The sequence below is a fragment of the Mus caroli genome, unplaced genomic scaffold (assembly GCF_978045245.1).
Source record: "Mus caroli unplaced genomic scaffold, Mus_caroli_1 scaffold_12, whole genome shotgun sequence".
In the NCBI taxonomy this organism is placed as follows: Eukaryota; Metazoa; Chordata; class Mammalia; order Rodentia; family Muridae; genus Mus; species Mus caroli.
Window position 1 is genome coordinate 12,433,281 of NW_028227267.1, and position 20,977 is coordinate 12,454,257.

The 20,977-nt window shown below is 42.0% G+C and overlaps 1 protein-coding gene across 1 annotated transcript; it reads right to left on the reverse strand.

The window, feature by feature from the left end:
* Positions 1-8,091: 8,091 nt before the first annotated feature.
* On the reverse strand, positions 8,092-15,297 carry LOC147001643 (uncharacterized). The gene is made up of 5 exons (XM_085829012.1): positions 15,103-15,297; positions 14,211-14,364; positions 12,491-12,622; positions 11,632-11,815; positions 8,092-8,247 (listed from the first exon to the last, which is right to left on the reverse strand). Exons 1-5 carry the CDS (start codon positions 15,230-15,232, stop codon positions 8,092-8,094), a joined length of 756 nt encoding a protein of 251 aa, XP_085685138.1. The 5' UTR covers positions 15,233-15,297.
* Between the last annotated feature and the right edge of the window lie 5,680 nt (positions 15,298-20,977).

Sequence of the window (20,977 nt, forward strand, 5' to 3'; positions counted from 1 at the left end):
AACAACATGAAGTTGGGAGGGATACAGGAGACTTGTTGAGGGAAGAGTGGTGGTCGAAGAGTGTGGGAGACAGGTTGGGGGCAGGAGGTGGTAGTGGTAAGTCTAGAGGGAGTGACTAAGGAATAACTGTAACTATGATACATTGTATACACGTATGAATGGTTTTTATTGTATGTTATCAGGATGTAGCTCAGTAGTGGGTGCTTGGAGTACTAACTTAATATTCACAAGGTCCTGAGTTCAATCCCTAGTACTGAGGTAGAGAACTTAATACGGTCTGTAGCTCCCCCTCGACCCAGGGTTTACTTGTTCGTTTGCTTATTTGAAAGTTTCTCTGTCATCAAGCTAGGCTTAAACTCACAGAGATCCACCTACTTCTGCCTCCTTGGTAATGGATTAATGGTGTACTCCACCACGATCTGCAGGCTGTAGGATTTTTGGAGGCTAATATATACTTAGATTTTTAAAGATTTGATGTTGAGTGTTCATAAATACTTAGTAGTTTCTTTAATATCTTGCATGTGGTGACACAATCAACTTCCTAGGCATTCGTACTACTAGTACAGAAAAGAAAAGAAATGGAAAGGAAAGGAAAGGAAAGGAAAGGAAAGGAAAGGAAAGGAAAGGAAAGGAAAGGAAAGGAAAGGAAAGGAAAGGAAAGGAAAGGAAGGGAAGGGAAAGAAAAAAAAGAAAAGGCAGGTAAATTTCTAGATAGTACGCAACAACTATATTACTAACTTGAGACAAGAGTTGGTATCTTGTTTTATTACCAAAATTGTTGTTCCCCACTGAGAAAAAAAAAATTAAAGCTTGAAATAGTATGAAAAGTGAAGCCAGCTGACAAAAGTCTGGAGAAAAAAGTGTCTGGTTTTGACTCAGGAAAAAGCCCACTCAGGTAGAGCCCCCACCCCCCCGGGTCAGCTTGGGTAAAGGAGACTTGGGTGCCTGGAGGAAGAAAAGGCCCAGGAGGTGTCTTCCTGCAGACTTCCAGGATAACAGAAAAGAAACGCCTGGATTCCAGTCAGCTTTGCTGAGTTCTTAGAGAGGACCTTCTTGCCTGCAAAGGAAAAGATGAAACCTGAAGATACAGCTCCAAGTGACAAAGCTTGCTCTGAGGCTATGATAGCTGATGAAGAATTATGTTCCTCTTAAAGGCAATAAGAAAGGAACGGAAGAAGAAAGAAGACTCAAATACTCACAAAAGACCACTTACTTTCCTCCTGCTTCGTTCTGAATATTGTCCAAAGATCAAGAGTGAATCCCCCGGCTTGTCAACTGGGAATGTATCAAGGAAATTGGGTGAGATGTGGTCTGAGCAGACAGCCGAGGATAGACCACCATGTGAAGAGAGGCAGCTTAACTAAAGGAAGTATGAGCTACAGGATATTGCATGCCTTGCAGAGGGCAGAGGTGATGCAAGGAAGAAGGGCCTTGGTGGGCCAGGAGGCTCAATGAAGAATGAATAGATGAAGAGGAGGAGGAAGAGGTGAAGGAGGAGGTAGAAGAAGAAAAAGGAGTAGGAGTATGAGGGGGAGAGGAGAAGGAGGAGGAGGAGGAGGGGAGGGGGAGAAGGAGAAGAAGAAAGTGGAGAAGGATAAGAAAAAGAGGAAAGAGGAGGAGAAAAAGAAGAAGGAGGAGAAGGGGGAGGAGGAGAGGCAGGGAAGAGGAGGAGGAGAGGAAGAGGACAGAGGGGAGGAGGAAGAGGAGGAGAGGAGGAGGACCGAGGGGGAGGAGGAGGAGGAAGAGAGGAGGAGGACAGAGGGGGAGGAGGAGGAGGAGGAGGAGGAGGAGGAGGGGGAGGAGCAGGAGAAGGAGGAGGAAATGAGGCAGAGGAAAACCAAATGGTTAGTCTGTGATTCCCATGGAACTTGTGGAGGCCCAGTTACTTATTTCATTACAAATGTGAAACTTAAGTACAGCTTAACACTGGCTTCTGTATCAATACCATAGTCTTTTGTTTTGTATATGATCGCTACCTACTTCAAGGCTCAGGAAACAGTATTGAAGAAGCTATGGAAAGAGTGAGTGTAAAAACCTGAAGAATGGAGAGGAATACTGTGAGAGGCTGGCCTCTGAACACACCATGGCTGTTACACACACACATTCACAGCAGCTGTGTTTACCCGTGCAAGCCCTTCACAATATCCAGAGAGTTAAACTTTCCATTGTGGAGGGGGAGGGATTCTCAATACCCCAACACCTCCCCTTGATGAATTGCTAATGGCAACTGATAACTGCTAAAGGACAGAGAGCTACTTTTCTTTGAGAAAGGTAGCAATTGGCAGATTTCCCACAACCCTGTGTATGACCCAGCAGGCATGCACTTATACAGGCAGCACCAGTTGGACTTAGTGGGTTATTTTAAGAAACAACATGAAGTTGGGAAGGACGGAGGAGACTTGTTGAGGGAAGAGTGGTAGTCGAAGGGTATGGAAGACCAGTTGGGGGCTGGAGGTGATGGTGGTAAGGCTAGAGGGCGTGTCTAAGGAATGACTATAACTGAGATATATTGTATACACGTATGAAGGTTTTTTATTGTATGTTATCAGGATGTAGCTCAGTAGTGGGTGCTTTTAGTGCTAACTTAATATTTACAAAGTCCTGAGTTCAATCCCTAGTACTGTGGTAGACAAAGAAGTTTTTTATACATTCTGTAGCTCCCCCATACCCCCAGGGTTTATTTGTTCGTTTGTTTGTTTGAAACATAGTTTCTTTTTTTTTTTTTTTTTGGTTTTTTTTTTTTTTTTTTTATAGTTTCTGTGTCATCAAGCTATGCTTAAACTCACACAGATCCACCTGCTTCTGCCTCCTTGGTGATGATTTAATGGTGTACTCCACCACGATCTGTAAGCTGTAGGTTTTTGGAGGACTACTATATACTTAGATTTTTAAAGTTTTGATGTTGATGTGTTCATAAATACTTAGTAGTTTCTTTAATATCTTCCATGTGGTAACACAGCCAACTTCATAGGCATTCATACTACTAGTATCTCCTTTTTAAGGATATTTGTAATAAAATTGTGAACAATAAAATATAAAAAAAAATGACTAGAGCCCATCATGAATAATTTACATACTAGTTTATAAATACAAATGGAAATGTGAGGTATTACATCACCACTTTTCTTTGCATCCTCCATTCTTTCCCCTTGCTCTGTTACTCCTTTATATAAGCTCATAGAAGTAAGAAAGAGAAGGAAGGAAGGAGGGAGGGAGGGAGGGAGGGAAGCAGAGTGGGGAGGGAAAGAAAGAGGGAGAGAGGGGTGGAGGGATGGATGGAGGGAGAGATGGAGGTAAATGGAAGGAGGGAAGGGAAAGGGGAAACCCAAATACACTGTCATAACAAAAGAATTATTCAGGGGCTCATGGTATCAACACTGTTCTCACAATAACATATTCATTGTGAAACCATCTAAACATGCTTTCAAACATTGTTATACAAGTGTCTCATCATTTCCCTCTGATCTTTAAAGCCACCAAGAACTGCCAGATTTCCCTTACATTCTAACATACTGTTCAACCCAAAACATATCAACTCGGTGGAAGTGAAAACAAAAAACAACATCGCCCAAGTTCTGCAAAAGACCCAGTTTAAAGAAAGGGTAATACAAAATCCCTGATACTTATTCAATCTTCAGAAATCATTTGAAAGGGTTGGAAGGATCAGGGGTTCAAGGCCTTTGAGAGACATTGGCTCAAAAATGCCAAAGGAATAAAAACTACTTGCACCTTTGTGCCTATGTCACCCAGAACTAAAAGTGTCTCACTTAGATCCCCTGAGTGGCAGCTGTCACTCAGTTGATATCTGAATTCTCTATGGGCCTTACAGGAGAGGGTGTCATCATGGTACCCTCTGGGTTTGTTATGATGTATATGAAGAGAACATCTACTTCATCCCTCACCAGTACTGTGAAAATGTCCCGGAGAACACATGGTGTGCCATATCTGAACAGGTTGCCTGATCCACATAGTCTTCTTAGATCGCATTCCCCTCTCCATACTTTACCAAAACAAAGCGTGACACAGAGTGTGTAGAACATAAGAAAAAGAACAGTACACAGAATTAAACTGGAGAGAGAAACAGAGAAAGTGGGCAGAATGACACAGGCACACATTTACAAAGCACCTGCCTTGCTCTTGGAACAGACACGAGTCAGATATGATTGGCCAGAGCAGTGGTTCTCAACCTTTATAATTGCGACCCTTTAATTCAGTTCCTCATGACCCGAACCATAAAATTATTTCCACGGCTACATCTTAACTGTAATTTTGCTACCATTATGAGTCTTAATGTAAATGTCTGATATGCAAGGTATCCTCTGCAGGGTGTTGTAACCCACAGGTTGAGAAAGAACCACTGACAACTTGTTTGACAAAGCTGAGGTGTTGAGTGCATTCTAAACACGTGATATGCGAAACATTAAAATTATGAAGCAGCAGAAACTCCAAGCTTACAGAAGCTTTATAAGATCCTCCTGTTTAAAAAAGATTTTAAAAACGGTGATGTGTGGTACAGAAAACCTTCTCAAATGAATGTGATGGCCGTGCGGCTAAAACCAGCATTCTAGAAACTGAAATAAAAATGGACACTATTTCTAAGCTCCCCTGGGCTAACACCACTTCTCTGTCTCTCTCTTGCGGTCTCTCTGTCTCTGTCTGTCTCTGTCTCTGTCTCTCTGTCTCTCTGTCTCTCTGTCTCTCTCTCTGTCTCTCTCTCTCACACACACACACATACACACACACAGACACACGAATGTACTTACTTCACACTCTGGGGATTTTGGTTTTAGGAATGAGGATGTTGTTTGAGTTATTTGGGTTATTTTTATAAGGAGATGGGGTCTGTTATGTTCTTCCCACCTAATCCCTAGCCTCAAACCATCCTCCTGCCTCAGTTTCCTGAGTAGCTGAATCTACAGCACACACCACCACGTTTGGGCATTTCAGACAGACGAGAGTACTGTTCAACCTAGAGCTTTCTTGGCAAACATTTATTTTTATTTTTGTTTTGCTTTGCTTTCTGAGATAGGGGTGAGCTTCATAGTCCTGACTGTGGATCAGACAGACCTTGACATTGCTGGTGAACATTGTTTTTCCCAATATGTAGTTTGCCAATTTGTCCTATTGGCTATGCCCTTTGTCTTATAGAAGCTTTTCAGTTTCTTGTGGCCCATTTATAAATTTTTAATATTAGAACCTGAGCTATTAGAATTCTGTTTATGACATTTATCCCCATTCCATGAGATTGAGGCTCTTTCCTGCTCTCTTCCGTTAGATTCAGTGAATCTGGTTTTATGTTGAGTTCTTTAATCCACCTGGCCTTGAGTATTGTGCCAGGTGACAAATATGCATCTACTTTCATTTTTCTACATACTTACTGCAAGTTAGACGAGTATCATTTATTGAAGATGTTTCTTTTTGGATTGTATATTTTTGACTTTGTAGGAGATCAAATGTCCAAAAGTCTAGTTTAATTTCTGAGTCTTCATTTTTTTTTTCTATTTTAAAACACTAATCTTACATTTCAAATGTTAGCCATTTTTCCGGTTTTCTGCCTAGAACCCCCTTAACTCATGCCCCTTCCAACTGCTTCTATGAGGGTGCTCCTCCATACAACCACACAGAACTCTCTTGCTACCCTGGCATTCCCCTAGACTGGGGCATTGAGCCTTTAAAGGAACAAGGGCCTTTCCTTCCATTGATGTCCAACAAGGCTGTCATCTGGCACACATGTGCCTAGAGTCATGGGTCACTACATGTGTGATTGGAGGATTAGTCCCTGGGAGTTCTAGGATATATGGGTGGTTGATATTATTGTTCTTCCGACGGTTGCAAACCCCTATAGCTCATTCAGTCCTTTCTCCAACTCTTCCACTGGGGACTCTATGCTCATTCCAAAGAGGGGTTGTAAAAATGTGCCTTGGTATTTGTCACTCTCAGGTGGAGCCTCTGAGGAGACAGCTATAGCAGGCTCCTGTCAGAAAGCACTTATTGGCATCTTCCATAGTGTGTGGGTTTGGTATCTGAATGTGGGATGGATCACCAGGTGGGGAAGGCTCAGGATGGCCTTTCACTTGCTTAGTTAGTCACCGCAAGATATTTTCTATTGTTTGTGACTCTTGAGAATGGTGTCATTTCCCTAATTTCTTTCTCAGCCTGTTTATCATTTTTGAATAAAGGAAAGATACTGATTTCATCGAGTTAGTTTTCTATCCAGCCAATTTGCTGAAGTTGTATATCAGGTTTAGAAATTCTCTGCTGGTCAGAGCTTCTAAACCACTGATTGGGTGCTGACCCTGTGATTGAATTATGGGAAGATACTACTAAGGATGCCAACAAGAGATTGCTGACAGGAGCCTGATATAGCTGTCTACTGAGAGGCTCTACCAGTGCCTGACCAACACAGCAGTAGATGCTCACAGCCATCCATTGGTCAGAACACAGGGTCCCCAGTGAAAGAGCTAGAGAAAGGACCTATGGAGTTGAAGGGTTTGCAGCCCCATAGGAGGAAAAACAATACGAACTTACCAGTAGCTCCAGAGATCCCTGAGACTAATCCACCAACCAAAGAAATCTCATGGTAGAACTCATGGCTCTAGCTAAATATGTAGTAGAGGAAGGCCTGGTCGGTCATCACTGGGAGGAGATCCTTGGTCCTGGGAAGGTTCTTTACCCCAGTAGAGGGGTAAGCCAAGGCCAGGAAGAGGGAGTGCGTGGGTTGGGGATCAGGGGATGGGGGTAGAAAAAAGGGGATCTTCAGAGGGGAAACTAAGAAAGGGTTTAACATTTGAAATGTAAGTAAAGAAAATATCAAAGAAAAAGGCATTTGTTAGGACTTTATGAGCTGATACCTAATTACAATCTTCATCATTTTTGAATGATGTCTTTGGGCAGACACAGGTGAATCATAAAGTAATAAAATGAACATTGAAGAACCCCCACAGAAACCTGCCCACCAAAATTTTGGAATTTATTATCTTTACTTGCATTTACCAGTGACTGTATATTTGAAGGAAAGCAGAAGCATACACTGTTGTGTTTTCTGACAGCTTTTTATTCCCTTAGACTCTGCTTTGACTTAATGAGAGCTATTACAGAAATACTGATGTATTTGCCATTAATGTGTTCAACACCGTCATCCACATTATTTTCACAGTAGCTAAATATTTCACAACAAGAATGCAGCATGGGTAAGTTTTCCAACATTAAGTTCCTATCCAGCGAGTTTGACACACTCTCCACACTGAATGTATGATGGACTTTGTAGTTCAGTCTGTCTGGGAAGAAACTATGGGGCCCAAGTCCCATGAAGAATGCAGAGATCCATCTGGGACTAATATCTGTGGAATTTCATGATCACCCCTGAATAATAAGTTTCTTAAGAGTGAAGAGTTGGAGATCACTGTATTAGTCATAAGAATAAAGGCAATGAACTCAATTGTAACTCAAAGCTGACAGTCAATATGTACTATGTATAGCCTTATCAAAATATCAAATTAATTACAAGAACAAATAAACAACCAATATATAACAAAACTTTGAATGAAAACATGAAAAACCAAATAACTAAACTAATCAAAACTCAAATAAAAATCAAACCACAAAAATTGTGTAACACAAAATTTTTGTCTGCACATTTTGTAGCACAGACTTACATCCTATGGCTGTTTGGCAACTAAATAGAAAAGCAGTTACTGGAGGTAGCAATCTTTGCAGGAGAAATTTAAGCAACACTCTCCTTTTAGAGTGTGGGTCTGAAGGATATGGCCTCCCAAGTCAAAACAGAAAAGATGTTGTAGACTTGCGTCCCAGTTTATACAATTTGGTTGACTGATCTCCATGTAATTATTCATGATAACCCATCAGGAAAAGATAAATTTGCACTCAGAGTCTTCATGGATGCCCAGTAGCAGTTGATGAGCCTCAGCACTTCACTGAGTCCTTTAAATGTGCACTCTTCCTGGGCCAGAGGCTAGATGAAATTAAGGCCTGTTCATACGAAAGAAACCAAAATAAAGGAAGAGCATACAGCCCATTACAGCCATGGTTATTAGGGATGAGAGGCAATAGTGGTGTATTTTAGGTGCACTCTCAGTGCTCCTCCTCCAGCACTTCTCTTTGAGGGAGATCGTGGTCTGTGCCATGTTCCGGTGTCTGTTGGAGTATTTCACACTTAGGGAAGGAAGAAACAAAGGCCTGGTAAGCATTTGTCAATTCAGCTGTCCCTCCCAGAACAGCTGTATTCAGCTGGACAAAACAACATGACATATCAGCTGAGATCATTCCGTGCATCCCAATTGTCATAGAGCACCTGAGCTTGAAATTATTTCTCACCATTTAAAAGCTGCTAGAAACTGAACTGTCAACTACACATTATACTGGAGTTTTAAAAAACACCACATTTCCCCAGTTGTGCATATTTATTATATTGAGTAATAACATTGTAGCAATGTCTGAATGTGAGTTCAAGAGAGATGTGTGCAACCTTGAAAACCATGTGGATCCTTATTGGGTGGGAGCATGCCCTGAACTGAAGTGAAGGCTATGATTTTTTCTCCAGTGCAGGAACCTCACAGGGTTCCTCTTGTCAATCCCTCTATCTGCAATTAACCATAGAAACCATACAACACAAAACCCATGGGTACTTCATAGATCCTAGAACCTGCAAAAGTTTGCTAAATAAATATATTCACAAGGCTAGGTAATGAACCTTAAAAGTGATGGTCATGAAGAAACAGAACAACACCCCTGTACATCTATGATTATTGTAGGGCACACCCTCAAACACACATAATATTTGTGTTTTGCAATACAAGCATATTGTATTACTGTGACCTATTTAGTTTCCCGGTTAATACTAATATAAAAATCTCCCAGGATACTTTGGAGGCCTAAAAGAAGCAAATCTTGAATGGGAAAGGTACTTACTGGGCATAGCATATAGGCAGCTCAGTCAGTGATATGCTTTCTACTCCTAAACTGGTCTAGGATTCAGGGTACTCGTCCTATTATCCAATCTGACTCAGTAAGTTCCTAAGGCTGTGTAGAATAGGTTTGTTTCCCAGCCTAGGGTCACATGTTGGTGGTGGACCAGCCTCTTGTTCTTGTTCACTGTTTCAGACTTGTCCCAAAGTAAACAGTTTCTTCCAATAGGATCTCCCTTTTCCATCACCTGACTGACCTGGTGTCCAATGGTATGAGCCCAGAGTAATATGAACTAGCTATAACTAGGATCCAAACGAACCATTTTCTCCCCAGAATGTGATTGTGTCAGGTCTATTTTGAGTAAGATATGGCTGACTAGTTAAAGGACATATGCTTGCATGGATTATCTCACACTGAGTTCATGGAAGGGCTACACCACACAGTATCTTTCTGTTCTTCAGCAGATGGACATCAGGATAGCTTCTCCTTCAGGGCTGCTCTGAGGACCACTACAACCCTGAGCACCCTAGACTCTGTGGATATCTCCTCCCTGTTCTGGAAGCACTGGGTCAAAGAGGACTTCTTTCCCACTTTATGAACATGGCTTCCAACAAACATACTCAATTTTATACTACCAGAACTGTCTGAAGGTCCTCATTTCTCCCAAACTCCACTGAGGCTGATTTTAACTCTGAGAAAATGATTTTGAAGAAAAGTCATGCTGAATGCTACACAGATAAGATAGCGTGAGGACTTTAGATTATCTAGACCCTCAATGGGCTCCTGAAACAGGCCTGGTTTTGCTCCACAGCTATGGGAATTCTGCTGGATGCAAGTTCAGCTCCAAGCAACTCAATCTCTCAATGAGTAAAATCCAAGACAAACTACAAGGCAAAGCTTTACTGAGCAGAGGTAGCAGGAAATGTAATGGTGGCAAGAAAGGAGGAAAACAACCTGGAATGCTTTGAAGACACATTGAGCCACGTGACCTTCAGGTGGTCCTTCACAATTCACCAAGAGCAGAAAAGGGACATAAACACATAGATTTTATACAGCAACCTCCTCCTTCCCTCCATATACCATATCTCTTTTATTTGCTCTAAAGATTTCAATGAGAATCAATAGTTTTGTCTCTAGTCAGTTAAAAATCTGACCCTAAAATAATTTTTGTGTTCTTTTTTATTTGGGAGTTAGGTGAGCATGCAGAATAATTGGACTGCTGTATTTGATATTTCATAGGTGCAAACTAAAAACTCAGAGTGCATTTCTCATGAAATTTGGTCTCTAGAGACACACACAGCTGCATTTATGCACAATCACACACGAACTCACAAACACATACACACATATTTGTATATACAAGAACCCATATCACAAACACAAGATTACCTAGTATGACACAAACACACAACTTTAGTATAAACAAGCTCAGCCCCAGGTGGTCCAAACACACTCAGACAAACACACACACCACACACAAGACACACAAACATACACACCACACAATACACACACAGAGACACACAAACACAAATCAATGAAAATGTTACTCTCGCCCAGCACATTTCCTGTTGCATGAACACCTTCTAGGACCTCTGATGTGTATATGTATAAGGTTCTTAGAGTCAGGCAGTCTTTGCCGCCACCCTCATCTGTAATTAACTCTTCTTCAGAAAGTTTTTTATCCAGATACTTGCTGGTCCTACAAGGAAGTTACAAGCTCTGCACAGATAACCTGGACAACCCAGTACCAAATTCCCAAGAAAGAGATTCCTAAGAAAAGCCTCCAGCAAGCCCCATGTTGACTCTCTGTGTAGGTATTGCTTCACTATACCTACACAGGATCCTTGGTAGCATCAGAGGAAGACAGTGACTTTTGGTCACTACCCAGGAACTTTTGAACCTATTACAGTTCATGTGATCTTAAATCTTCCTCAATATCAGTCAGAAGAAAGCTGATGAAATGACATGCTGTGAAATTTCTTAAATGCAGTGCTGTGCCAATTATGAGGGGGAATCTATCCTGAAACAAAGCCATGCCCACGATATAGTTAGCAAAAACCATGTTAGCAGAGGGATGAGCTGTAGGATTCTGTGCATGTTTATGTTGGAGCCAATAAGTCAAACCGATATCTCCCAGGGAGATAACTCTATGCAGGGAAAGTAAAGAAATCTAAAACTTATTTTTAAAATAGCTGTATTGTTTATCAGTTTGTTGAAATAAATAAGAGAGGGAATGCCTCCTGATAGTGGACAAGAGATGCCAAGACTACTGGACAGAACAAAACAGGAAATGTCATGTTTATTGAGAGTCCAAGGCTCAAAGAAGTAATATAGAGAATGAGTGGACAATCCAGATATCATTGAAGGGCCTCCCAACACACCGAGAGAGACACAAGTCAGGAAAACCATGTATACACAAAAAGAAACACACAGACACACAGTCACAGACACACACACAAGCACACACAGACTTATTCACATAAAATCATAATTGAGCAGAAAACAATGAGGTATCTATTGTGCCAAACTTGCAGTTTCCTGAACCAGGCTACCTCCACAGAGAGGCCTGTAGATGATCACATAAACAAACACTTGGAGGAGACATAGGTGAGTGTCTGGAGAAGTTGTTGGACTGTTACATTGGATTGTCTATGTTTATGGTTAGACATGAGGGCAATCGGCCTCTGATATATATTATCCTACCTGCTGCTCCTTGGCACTTGGGACACAGATGTTCTTGATGGCCTCCTCACAGAACCTCTTTTCTTCCCCACAGGACACTTGTGTTCCAGCCTGCTCCACCAGCAGCTTTCTGTTCTCATTCAGTAATATCCTTACTTTTTCATTGAGTTGAGTGCACTCACGAAAGAGGTGTTGCTCCTTGATGCTGATCCACAAAGCAAAATTGGATGATTCCCAGCCAGATTCCATTTGCTTACCCCTCCTCCAAGTCCCATGATCCCTGCAAGGGCCCTGATCCCCAGACAGCCACAGAAGAGTCCACACTATACATAGCAGCACCAATCAGAGGCAAGTGAAATCAAGATACCAGCCGTATTCCACAGGACTCAACAAACTTCTGAAAACCCTGACACTAAGAGTGCTCCCTATACATCACAGAAGAGGAAATGTTCCTCATGGTTGATTATAGGTCTGCAGTACCAAAAAAACCTTCAGCAGGTAGAGGGCTTACCCCTCTGAGAGAGTTGAGAAGACCCAACAGGTGTACACTCTTTCCATTTTTGTCAGGAATCCTACATCTTTTAATCTTTGGTCAGAATACTAGAGGTTCAGAGTTCCTGGAAATTCCAGCACGGTGGAAAAGTTTTCTATGTAGAGGATCTTGAATTTGGAAGAATAAAGATTGGAGGGTCTTGGACACTCTTCACACTTAGGACATCTGAGTCCAAGAGGTACAAATCCAAGACCCTAGCCTCGGGCAGGGTTCCTGGATAAAAAACACATAGCATGGATCCAGAACCCTTGCTTTTGTTCAAAGTCCTAAAAGGACAGAAGCATTCCCTGCCTAGTTGTGGAGGTCTCAGTTGTGGAACTGACTCACCTGTAAGAATAATTATCCTCGATCAGTTCCTTGGAGTAGTCCATGGAACCCTTTATGGACTTGGTCATTTTCTCCATATCCACCATTGTCTTCTCATGTTGTGATTTAATGATGTTGAATTCAGTGTTCATCCTGTGTTAGGGCATGGCCCAAGAAGCAAATAATCTTCTGAATTAAGGATTCAATAATCATGTGCAAATGTAGGACCCCAAATATACGGACCCCACTCTAGTCCAGGGATGGGAAGCACCCACGAACACAAGAATCTCTCTTGTTGCAAGACGCACGAGGCTTTATTAGCAGAGCTCTGGGTCAATACGTACCTCACACAGGAGGCAGGGGAATCGACCCCAAGGCTCAGGAGTTAGGGGTTTTTAAGGAAGCAAAGGGTTAGGAATACAAAGAATTTTGACAAAGGCATGGGGTTGATTCATTAACAGAAAGATTACATATCAGCAAAAGGGGCATCAGAGCTTTGTTCCGGTGGGCTTGGGCTTATCTTTGTTCACATAGCAACCAGTTGATGTATGACTTTTTCCTGGCGCCAAGCGGCAATAGACAGAGGGGAGGTTCCGGCCAGATGTCATGGACTAGATAAGATGACCCTGCCTGTCTACAGATTGAGGGGAGATTCCGGCCAGATGGTGTTAGCTTAGATAATATAGTCCCATTTGTCCTTGAATTCCATTTCATCTTTATGGCCAAGATGTTCTTAGGAATGCCTTAACAACAGCCCTGCCCTGGCATGCCTGGGGGCTGTTCTGCTTTGTTCTCAGTCCCAGATCAGAGCTGTGGGATCTTAAACAAGTTACAATATTCCATCTTCCTTCACAAACAGGCTACCCAAGCCAAGTGCATGCCACATCCTGGCTCATTCAAACTGGGTCCACTTGATGCTAATTAAACTTACTATCCTGGGCAGAGGACAGCAGAGCCAGGGGACCAAATGGAGGTAGCTGACCTTCAAAAGCTTCCAGGGCAAGCATGAAGGAATAGACTACTTCTATGACAATTTTCCACTACAATATGCCACAGGCATGGGTCCAGTAGATATCTGTAATGGCTTTCCTCTTATTTTTAAGGCAGGGATTCTCATTCCTTTGTTTGGTTCCTGTTGTTATGGGAATTCCCAGAGGGCACCACTAGTATTTACAGGACAAAGGCTTTATCACACCTCCTCCCCCAGGGGATTCTTGTGTGACAGCAAGGAAACACCAGGAGCAAACTTCCCTGGTGATCACTTTGGGCCTCTATGGACTCAACACTATCAGGACCTGCAAACTGTGCATCACACAAGTCCTCAGACACCATCAAAGGTCCCAGAGCCCCAGTCCTGAACAAAACACACACAACTACATTCACACACACAGACACAATTAGAATGCCAAATAAATCCAGGGAGGTGCCATCTCTCAGAATATAATGAACAATATCAGAGTAAAGCCATGATAGCCTGCAGGCATTGCATTCACACAATGAGAGGCAGCAAGTGTGAGCAGGTCCTTTCAGCTCTTTACAACAAGAATCAGATTGCAAGCACCCCAAAGTCAAATACAAAAGAAGATGATAATAAACACACAGCACCTTGTTTATCCAACAATGAAACACCTGTCAGGGCTACTTAATTGAATGATGGGAGATGACACACTCCATTCATGGAAGGAAATTGGGTTCACAGATGGCACAATACAGTCAACAGGGTACTGGGCATAATTACTACCTGTAGTTCAAATCTTCACACTTGTAAAGTTCCAGGACTCCACACATTTCCTCCATGTCATTGCTGATCTTCCTCATATACAATTTCAGTTCTTCTACTTCATTTATATTTGATGTCTGATTAGTGATGTTGGAATTTTCAGATGAAGCAGACCCTGGAGAATGAAAAACAAAAATGAATTTGCATACTTGATGGCCCAGGGGCAGTGGAAACCATTCTGAGTCCCAAGAAGAAGATTTAGGGAGAGAAAAGGTAAACAGAGGGTGAATCCCTAAAAGAGCAGAAAAGCTCTCTTCCAGCTGGTTTGCCAAGCTATGTTCTTCTTCCTAACCATCATTATCAGACATATGCCACACTCCCTATTACAGGCCCCCTTGCCCTGAAATCTATAAGATGCCTCAGAAATAAAGATACGGGGAACATTGTCAGGTCATATCAGATGTGATGCAGGGAAATCCTGAAGTTCATCGTGCTTAGCACTATTAAGCCCTAATTAATCGTGTGTCTTCAAATCCAAAGTGTCTGAGACCTCACCACATGACATGACCAAGGGAGCATCCTTCTCTGTTCTTTTCTTCAGAGACTCATGTAACCTACAGTAATCTGGAAGATGAAGTTCTTCAACTCCCTTCTATGAAAGGAATAACACACTGTTATTCTCATAGTGCCCACTCCTGGCATTCTTTGTCACTCATAATGAAATTAAATAGCTCCCAGAAAAGTAGCTGAAGGTTTGTCAATTACTGGCTCTGTCAAACGAATCATCAGAAATTCTTGACTCTTTGTCTGACATTGACAAAGTCCAAGGCTTCAGCTTGTAAGACCTACTCCTGGAAGGCTCAGCTCAAGCCTAAATCTACCAGGAAGTTCCCCAACTCTGCCTAGGACTCACTGTGCCTTCTCCAGAATGATTTCCTTCTTCCTTTTTTAAGAGAGAGGATTTCCTCTTCCTTCTGTGTTGGTCTGGTCTCTCCTTCATCTCCATTCTCTTTCTGACATAGCCTGAACAGCCAGGAAAACATCCCTGTTGCTGAACCCAGAGCAAACGAAGGGATGACTCACAGGCAGTTGCTGTTACCACAACACAGAGATGACATCACAGAAGATTCTAGTTCTCTCCTAGATACAAGAGATTGTCCAAGGAAGGCATTACTAACAATGTCACTAGGAACTGCCATGACCTACCTGCTAACTCGTTCTCCCCTACCTGGTCCTTTTCTGTGGTGCCTTTCCTGGAGCCCCTCATGGACCCATGGGATACCCTTTGGCAACATCTCCTTCCAAAGCTAGAGAATTCAAAGTGCTTCATTAGAAGTCATGTGCTTTTGATGGGGAATGTTGGTTAGGACTCTGACATGCTTAAGAGATTTTTGTTAGCACCCAAACCTCTAGGGACTGTGGATGTCGTAGATTTTTCACAAAAATAAGTATACCACCTGAGTCAATTCCTGTGACATACACTCCAATTTCCCAAGGTTTTCCTGTCTCACAGAGGCAAATGTCATCATTCTCCTATATATTTAATTGTATAAAACCTGGATAATATTTTCAAACTGTGCATTCCTTGATAGTGGGCATTCTTTCCATATATATCCATGTGTTTCACAAAATCTCTGGTTTACAATCCTATCTTTTACAAGGAAAACTCCCTTTTCTTTGAAACATAGGGGATCATCTACAGGGCAGGAATAAATAGTAAACTTGCTGTCCCATCTTCAAAACATTATCTTGCACATGCTCCTGTTCTCAAATACAACCAGACAATTTAAGTGGGCATTAGAGAGCAAAGGTCATCCTGGACTGTACATTACTACATTGTAGCCTCATAGCCATTACTTCTCCTGACTTGTGAAGTTGAGCAATGAGGAGGTTGCAGGTTGTACCATGATACTGTACTCACAGCAAATATCAGACTCATGAGGTAGGGCAGGGAGTGCAATGGACTGAGTTGTGATGAAACCTCAATTTTAATTGTCTGTAAGTTCAGGATGCTGTCCCTTTGGCATTATCAGCTCTGGCTTCTGTGTTCTGATGCTGGGTTTGCTGAATCTGTGCTGTAATGCCCCCTAACCTCAGAGATATAAGAGTGAAAAATCATGTATGTCTTCTTTGGGAAACCATCTGAATTTCACTGCCATCTTGAGCCAAACAATATCAATATGCAGAGTTCAGAAATCAAGGGGAGATAGGTGATGCCTTCAAAACACAGGTCTTTTTCTTCCAATTAGTGCTCATATTTTTTCCAATGTGATTTTTCCTTTTCTCTTTCACTAAGGGTGGCTTGTGTGTTTGCTGGCCTAAAGGGTCCTGGATCCACCAACAAGGCGCTTACCCTATACAGACTCAGTTTTACCAAGAAAAGGATTGTTGCAGAATCATGCCCTGGCAGCCAGAAGGTCAGCTACACTGTCTTAGGTCCAGCTGAACTGGTATAGGAGTGAAGACCTGAGCTATCTAGGAAAAGGAAGCAGCATGCAGTGTCACACAGCTCTCTCTGATGCAACTGCTAGAACTGGAATAGGGATGTTTGTTTGTTTGTTTATTATAAATACATACAAAAATTAGCCAGAGTTGGGGCATGCCTGTAATTCCAGCACTCAGAAGGGTTTTTAAAAAATTGTTGTTAGTATTCCTGTTGTTTCTATTGTTTTTGTTTTGATCTCTTCCAGCTATTTGCACCGGACCCAGAAAATTAAGTCCATGCTCTCTACAGTTCTATTATTCACGTTAATCAGTGATTTTATTGTTAGCAAACACTCGTCAGATGATCTCATTACTCACTTTCAAATAAGGAAAACAGTCATACAGACATTAGTTAACTTGTATGGTCTCACATAACCAACTCATCATGACTGTAGAGTGGCATCCCAATCTTTGGAATACCCCAGCTCCTATTTTTGAGATGACAGGCCTCTGTGGAAGACTCCATTAGCTGGCTGAGGGCCTGGAATGGCTGCAGCCTGAAGGCCAAGACTGCCCCTCCTGTATCTCTGAAGCCTGAGGCAGATTTCAGCCAACAACACAGGAACACTTGGCCACAGCTGGTTCAGGACTCTATTTAGGATGAGCCCTGAGACCTGGATGATCAGAGGTCTCTAGAATTCTGGTAAAGGTGAGCAGAAACACTTAGACTTGAGGAGAATAATGGATCTTTTGGATGCAAGTTTTTTTTTTAATTTATCTTTGCTATGTACATAGTTCATGTCAAAAAAAAGGCACCCTACTTTACAACACCTAGTCTCTCTGGGTGTTAAAGTGATTGCCTGTGTATACACACTAGAGTTACTAGAACAATACATTTTGTCCCATTTTGTTAAATAATTAAATATTTTTGTATTAATATCTTTTCATTTATTCACTTTACACTCTGCTTACTGCCCGGTGACACCCATTATCTTTCCCCATTTTCTGGGACTTCCTGCCGTTCTCTCTGTGAGGGAGTGAAATTAAGTTAATTAGCTAAATTTGGATACATATTAGCTTTATTTAGTGTTATTCTGGCTAAGTCTTGAGCCTAAAGAAGATATTTGCTAGCATAGTAAGTTACTTGGTTTTCTTGGGTGCTAGCTTTGGGATATAGTCCAGTGTTAGTGAATATAGGCATAATTTAAATTTTAGCCCAAAACGTATTTGGGGAATGGGGTGTGGTGCTGCACACCTGTATTCACAACAACTAGGTGAGGAAGGAGGACCCAGATTGTGGAGCCAGAATCAGGTATATATTGAGACTCTGCATCCAGAGACAAGAGAAGAAAAGAATGGGGGCTTGGATATAGATCTGGGACTGAGCATATTCCAGTGCAAGGCTTGCCCTAGCATCACTAAAGTAAATAAGTAAGGAGAATCAAAGCGTTTTGCTGTTGGGAATGAGCAGGTAGGAAGATATTTAGCAAAGCAGTCCTTAATCATGGGTGGGAGTGGGTAGCAGATAGGTAGTTACAATTCTAGCTCAGTTTAAAAATGTGGGAGTATTTACAAAATACTTTAAGTGGAGGGAGGCTTGACTATACTTCATTGCCTAAAATTGGTTTTTATTTTCAAATGGTTCTATACCTGTTGGCATTAGCTTTCGACAGTATACTAGTTAATAGTCCAGAATTAATGGACACTTAGAAAGGGAAGTGTTTCAAAGCAAAAAGGCCACAATACAAGTTAGAGGTTGTACAGTTCCACTTTCTGCCTGGATGGTAAGAGGCTTTGTCTATGTGGGCTAGGACCACAGTAAGTTCCTGTAATCGACAGCTCTGTTGTTCACGGAATATTTTGTTATCTGGGTAAGAACTAAGAAAATTGAGACAGGGCAAACTTTTTGAATGTTAAGTTCTGACTATGGAATACATAGTGATTGCGGAATCAGTTCCATATTGCTGTCAGGGCATCCTTCCAGTCTGTGCTGGTTCCATCTGTAGTCCTTTGGATCTGGACTGATCAGGAACATGAGCCCTGGACCATGGCTTCTCAAGTACATACTCATGGTTTTCAGGGTATGACACGTAACTCATAAGTTCTATCAAGATTGAAGGTAAAACCATAGAACATGGAATTAGACACTTAAAGAGACTCAAGTAGGTAAGTAGTAATAGAGTGTTCATGAAGTTTTAGTCAGCTTTGACTTATCTCTCTTGTACTTTGTGGAGGGGGTAGGGCACCTTATTAAGTAGAAAACTGACTAGGGGGTCAGCTTTACTCCTTTCTGTTTAACCCTGACTGTAGCATCTATAGACTGTATAGCCAAGACACTTTGTTGCTTTTGTTTGTTTGTTTGTTTGTTTGACAAGATCTTGCTGTGTAGCCCTTGCAGGCCTGTTACAATGTAGCCCAGACTGGCTTCCAGTTCTTGGCAGCACTCATACCTTAAACTCCAACATGCAAGCTTTCAACAAGATTAGTGATATGTTCTACATGGAAGTTTCATTGTATAGCCCAGGCTGGCCTCACATTTCAGAGGCCCGCTGGCCTCTGCCTCTGGAATTCTGTATCCAAAGGTGTGCACTACAATGGCTCACCAATGAAGATCTCAAAGTAACAGTAATAAAAAGGAGTTTGTGAGCAGCAGGGGAGAAATTATTTGAAAATCTAAAACACTAAAGAAAGTCAAGGAACTTTTTATAAACCAAATGAGACGATATGCCATGTATTTGAATTTGTAGTAGCCATTTTGAGAAATAGAGTTTGATGCAGGAGACCTGCCTTAAATTCCAAGTCAGATTGGGCCTGAGGTGTGCTAGGGGACTACCTCAAAACAAAGAAACAAACTGAACAAAGAAAAGGCAAATGCATGTCACTTACATCAGATAACCATTTTGAACACTTTTAACTAGGAGAAGCAGTTAGTAGGTGAGATACTATTTTAAATTGGGGATTCCTTGAAAGGTTCTCAGAAGCAATGGTCTTCCACCAGGGTTTTCCCCTGAGCTGACATTAGTGGGAAATGAGGCAGCTTTCCTTTCTTTGCCTACACAGTATTTTCACCCTTCCTGGGTTTCCTCTACATCTGCATGCTGTAGAGTTGCAGTCATTTACTTAGCAGGAACTGGCTTAGACTGGCTTTGCTTTTCAAAGTTACAAGCTTTAGGAGCTGGCTACTGAATTCTGTGTTGATCAGAGCAGGCTGCAAGGCTAGGTTTTTATAAGTAAAGGATACTTGCACTTTGAGGAATTAATTGCCTGGCTCCTGGATGTGAAGCTGTGCAATGTGTCTTTAAGCAATCAGCATCCTTTCAAAGAGTAAGAAATGGAACCCGTCTTCTTCACCAAATAGGCATGGGCCTTAGACCACCTTTCACTTCAGTCACCCTTGACTGGATTCTGGGAAATGTTGCTATAGAAAACCTGAAAGTTTAATGTGCAGGTTGAAATACAGGATAGATGCCAAAGTGACCTTTAGCTATATAGAGTGTGGGGAAGAGAACATTAGAATCATACTCACATTTTAGTCCCAGCTTGTGCCCTCTGTCTTCTTTACATTAAAAGGAAAAGTCTGAGCTGTGTTAGGCCCTTTACAAGGGGTCTTTCTCTTGACTTGTCTGTGACCAAATAGTCAGATTAATAGAAAGGTCACTAAAAGGGCAAGGGCGTTATTTTGTTTTTGGCGGTGATGGGCCTTCTATACTCTAGGCACTGATCTGGATTTCGAGTCAAGGCTATTTAATGCTATTGTTTCTTAGAGAGTTCTCAGCAGTGTGTTCTTGTAAGTACAGAATTTCATATTATAGGGCCAGAAGGACTTTTGAAGTCCATTTCACCCCATGTTTTCCTTCGCTAAAGGGAATAACTGAAGCACAAGAGAGGGTGATTCTGTGTTTCAGAAACATGGCCGCGCTCTCATGCTGAAATGACTGAAACGGATTTCACATTTTCAGTGTAGTTAAAATCTCTTAGAGCTGGCAGCAGATCATTGCTGGGCTTACGGTTGTACCTGAAACCTGAAAGAATCAAAACCCCAAATCTTAGTTTCCAGGAATTTTCAAGGTCAAGGCTAAGTGACAAACTAGGGGAGGAACCTGAAGGGCAAGGGCTAAAAGGATTGTTCTCCTTAGGAGAGCCTTCCCCCCTCACGCCCCCCCCACCAGTAGGTAGGGACTTCACAATTGGGAAATCACTAACAGCAGTGTGAAGTTTTCTAAGGTGGGCAGCAGGAAGCCTGTCCTTTTCTTACCCTCTCCCTCAGCCCCTCTTCCCCCACTTGTGTAGGATTTTGAGGTTGAATGTGCATTCTGCACAGCTGCTGGGAGGTAGCTCTTCCCTGTGGCTGTGCTTAAGCATCT

What these genes read in the sequence shown, in the direction of transcription:
- LOC147001643 (XM_085829012.1), bottom strand. Translation starts at nt 15,232, where the DNA reads ATGTTTTCCTGGCTGTTCAGGCTATGTCAGAAAGAGAATGGAGATGAA. An exon ending in ATCATTCTGGAGAAGGCACA is followed by an intron (nt 14,365 to 15,102) that starts GTGAGTCCTAGG and finishes TTCATTCTCCAG; the next exon opens with GGTCTGCTTCATCTGAAAAT. An exon ending in GAGGATAATTATTCTTACAG is followed by an intron (nt 11,816 to 12,490) that starts GTGAGTCAGTTC and finishes TTTGTGGATCAG; the next exon opens with CATCAAGGAGCAACACCTCT.